We start from the raw sequence: 4,085 nt of genomic DNA, 5'->3' as shown, positions 1-4,085 counted from the left end.
AAACCACAGAGAGCACACTGACGTTTAGTTGACTAAACAAATACGCTCAAAAGTTAAGAGCTCCTCTTCATGAATTCACCTTTTTCACTTTTCATCTCAGCTCACATTGACTTAAATGTAACGGCATTAATTGAAATCATCAGTTCAGTCAAATGGTATGTGTCCTGACTGTAACATTTAAATCCAAATGATCAAACCTGAACATTAATGATTTCTTTGGGATAAACCATGCTTGGAAGTGCAAAGATTAAAAATGAAAGCCTTCATATGCAACATTATATTAAAATATGCTGATTAAATCTAAAAGTGACCGTGTTGCCTTTTTGTAATGTACACAAACTTCCGCATAGAAGGCCAGACCCAATCTTTTTATATCAAACATTTTTTTCTGCTGTTAGTTCTCTTTGATGTAGCCACAGTGGAGCAAACATAAATGTTCAACTTATAGACATTTAAAAATAGGAACGCCACTCTCTATGCTTCCTGTTGGCTTCAGCACCAGCATGTCTTATTTTCTACAAAGCGCAGTATGATTACACAAATGCAACTTTTTCCCCCCATAGCAGGAAATATGCAACATTTATGAGCTGATCTAAACAGCCCATAAAATCAGTTATTATAGAGAAAAATATGTCTGGTTGTTGCCTGTGTCAATTATTCTTAAAAGCATTCCGGATTAGAAACTTATTTAAAACCCAGCTCTGACAAACCATCACATTTACAAATTAAGACCAATTATTTTTGAGTCTTATGATGTATTAAAATAACTGCTACACACTTTGTGTATAAGGGCGAGGGTAAAAAGTGCTGCAAATACAAAAAAAAACCCCTACAAGCTTCATATGTGGCTGTACAAGGACGAAGATTCGCTCCAACAACAGGAAATAACAACACAGTTGGAAAACACAATCCCGGCTTTACAAACATTTAAAACTAGAACGTTTTATTAATTTTTTTTTCTATAAAATCTCAACTTTTTTGTTTTTTAGAAATATATACAAACGTTCCCTTGTGCTATAAAACAGCAACAAAAAAAAAAATGCATGTACAAACAAGTTTTCAATATCGAGTGCTTGATTAATTTATGGCATGGATTTGCCTCACAATGGGCAGTTGGTGAGCGCCTTTCAACAGCTGCTCTCAGTCCAGTTCAAACATATATATGACACTGCCTCGATTTCCATTAAAAAGCCTCACAACACCACACTCATCTCTCTGACCATTTGCCTCCATTGTCTATGGGGTCCTTTCATTGTCTGTAATCTGTCACTAACAGTACAAGTGTCTTTTTGCCTGTAAGGAAAACATCTATTGCACATTATTCAAGTAACCCCATGGCACATCCAAATGGTTTATTCCACTCTTTTTGTCTTGGCAACAATAAGATTTTTTTTTTCTTCTACCAAGTTCCTCAATAGAATAAGTGAATCCAGGAGTAGCAGATTTTTTCTCAAACAATGGCAGCTCTTGTAGCGTGACATGGCTCAAGATACAAAAAGAAAGGAAAAAAAAAATCCATGTTGTATTATCTTCAATGCATTTTGCATAAATAAAACATGAACCTAGGTTCTTTTGATGGAACTCTGATTATTAAAAGTCTTGTTTAGGGCTTTAAAAGTATTTTTTGGGGTTTGTACAAAGAGAGCCTGCTTATACACATGTTGGAGGAGGCCGTGTAGGCTCATACTTAGTATTGTGCCCTTTGAGAGATGGGTGAGGCTTGATGTAAGGCCTGCTGCTGGTGAACACACTGGCAGCCTTCCTCCTCGTCCTCTTCTTTAGTTTCCTGCTGAAAACGTTCTGCCACGACTGCAGAGTCTTTGAGGTCCAGATCCACATACCGCTAGTGATGCCCACCACCAGCAGCATGAAGATCTTCACCATGAAGATCTCCACAGCGGGGATGGAGGCCTTCATGACACACTCATCCGATTCCGGCCCGCTGCTGTCCACACACATCTGCTCCCATGCTAGGATGCGCCAGTAGTCCATGTTGAGCCTCTCGTAGAAATAGCAGGCGATGACGCAGGTGGCCGGGACGGTGTAGAGCACCGAGAAGACCCCGATGCGAACCATCAGCTTCTCAAGCTTGTCTGTGTTCTCTCCTTCTGTCTTCATGATCTTGCGGATGTGGAAGAGGGCCACGAAGCCAGACAGCAGGAAAGAAGTGCCAATAATAAGATAGCAGGAGAGAGGAATGAGCACAAAGCCTGTGAGAGCTTTGACATCCATGCTGCCCACGTAGCAGACGCCCGTCAGCTCGTCCCCAGCCACCTTCCTCATCACCAGGATCATGATGGTCTTGACAGCCGGGATGGCCCACGCCGCCAGGTGGAAGTAGCTGCTGTTGGCCTCGATGGCCTCGTGACCCCACTTCTTCCCTGCGGCCAGGAACCATGTGAGGGTCAGGATGACCCACCAGAGGGAGCTGGCCATGCCAAAATAATACAGGATGAGGAACACAATAGTGCAGCCGGTGCTCTCCAGGCCCTCCTGGATAATATACTGGACCCCATTGTCTCTGTCGCAGGCTATTCTGTCAGCGCCCACAAAAAGTCGAATGAGGTAGCCCACAGAGTACACACAGTAGGACATGGACAGGAAGATGATCGGCCTCTCCGGGTATTTGAAGCGCTGCGGGTCAATGAGGAAGGTGAGCACAGTGAAGGCGCTGGAGACAAAGCAGAGGATGGACCATATGGCCATCCACACCAGAGAGAACTGCTTGTCCCCCTGACTCCAGTATACATCCACTTTGGGGTAACATTTAGGGGCACAGGACTCACTCTTCTCCACAAAGTGGAATTTTCCCGGGTTGCTGCACGCCTGCTTGTTGACGCTGTCCTTCAGGTGCATGTCCTGTCCAGTCAGAGGCCGCTGTGGCCTGAACTCTGGAGGCTGGGTGTGGGAGACTTTGGGAGGCTCGTCTGACCCATTGTTGGGCGCCTCCATGCAGAGGTTGTTTGGGTCGTTTTTGGTTGGTAGACGGGAGCAGTCCAGGGAGTCGGGCCAGGGGAAGTTAAACTTCTCCAGGACAGGCAAGCATTTTACCTTCACCTGCTCACACATGACTCTACACGCCGGAATGGGGTTTGACACCTGCTCTGTGCACATGGGAGCGTACAGGGAACACAGGAAAAATTTGAGGTGACTGTGGCATCCATACCTTATCAGTGTGGCAAACTCCTGCAGCTTTATTGCTGCCTCTTTTTGGTCATCATGGCCCATGAGATTTGGCATGCGGGTCATGTTGTAGCCGATGTCTTTGCACTGGGGGATATTGATGTGTTGACATCTCCCCTCTCCCGACCAGTCAGGGTCTATTGAGCTGATTGCTGAGCCACCACCAGTCCACAGCACCAGCAGCACATAGACCAGGCTCAGTTGAACAGTTGAACACATTCTCTCTTCTTAATTTAGAGAAAACGCACAAGTTTCTTTCATTAAAAAGTCAGTGTTTGTCAGGTAAAACGTGGGGGGGAAAAAAAAAAAACTTACTCAACTGTCTTTTCCTAGACCATCGTTTCCACACTTGAGCATTAGAGGGTTGAACAAAAGGATAAATCCCGCTACGGTCCGAAAATGTTTCCTCGCTGGCAGTATGCCGTCAGGTCCATGCTTTCATGCGCTCAGTTTGTGGCTGAAGTGCTGGAGCTACTTGTTCTGCGTCTTACTCCACACATATCAGTGTGCTGGGAGTAAAACAGAGCCTCTGGGTGTCCCGATTAGTTCCCTCCTCGTTTCCAAAAGACTCCCTGGCCCGTTTTCACGTTTCATGACACTTTATTTCTCGGGAGTATGTGTCTGTGCGGCTCTGCGGTTTCTGTCCCTGTGCGACAACTTGGAAAAACAACACAAATTATTTCCCTCCAGCTCTTTTACGCGGCTCCTCGCAAGGCACCAAAAAAACAAAAAAACAAAACAAAAGAAAAAAAAACAATGAATCAGTCTGCAGAATAAGTCGAATAAATATCCTCGGTGATAATAATAAATGTGTCCCAGAAATGAAGGATTACGCTCCTCCCGTAAGCAGGCAGTTGATGCGTTTGGTGGCAGTGCTCGTCTGAGCTGGTCGGAGCCTCCGT

General features: G+C 44.9%; 1 protein-coding gene across 1 annotated transcript; it reads right to left on the bottom strand.

Moving 5' to 3' along the window:
* Positions 1-738: 738 nt before the first annotated feature.
* fzd10 (frizzled class receptor 10) lies at positions 739-4,085 on the bottom strand. The gene has a single exon (XM_008306119.1). It carries the CDS (start codon positions 3,400-3,402, stop codon positions 1,651-1,653), a length of 1,752 nt encoding a protein of 583 aa, XP_008304341.1. The 5' UTR covers positions 3,403-4,085; the 3' UTR covers positions 739-1,650.

This window comes from Stegastes partitus, unplaced genomic scaffold (genome assembly GCF_000690725.1).
Source record: "Stegastes partitus isolate 25-593 unplaced genomic scaffold, Stegastes_partitus-1.0.2 Scaffold44, whole genome shotgun sequence".
In the NCBI taxonomy this organism is placed as follows: Eukaryota; Metazoa; Chordata; class Actinopteri; family Pomacentridae; genus Stegastes; species Stegastes partitus.
Note: the sequence above shows the minus strand (reverse complement) of the source record. Positions and strands in the feature narration are given on the sequence as shown.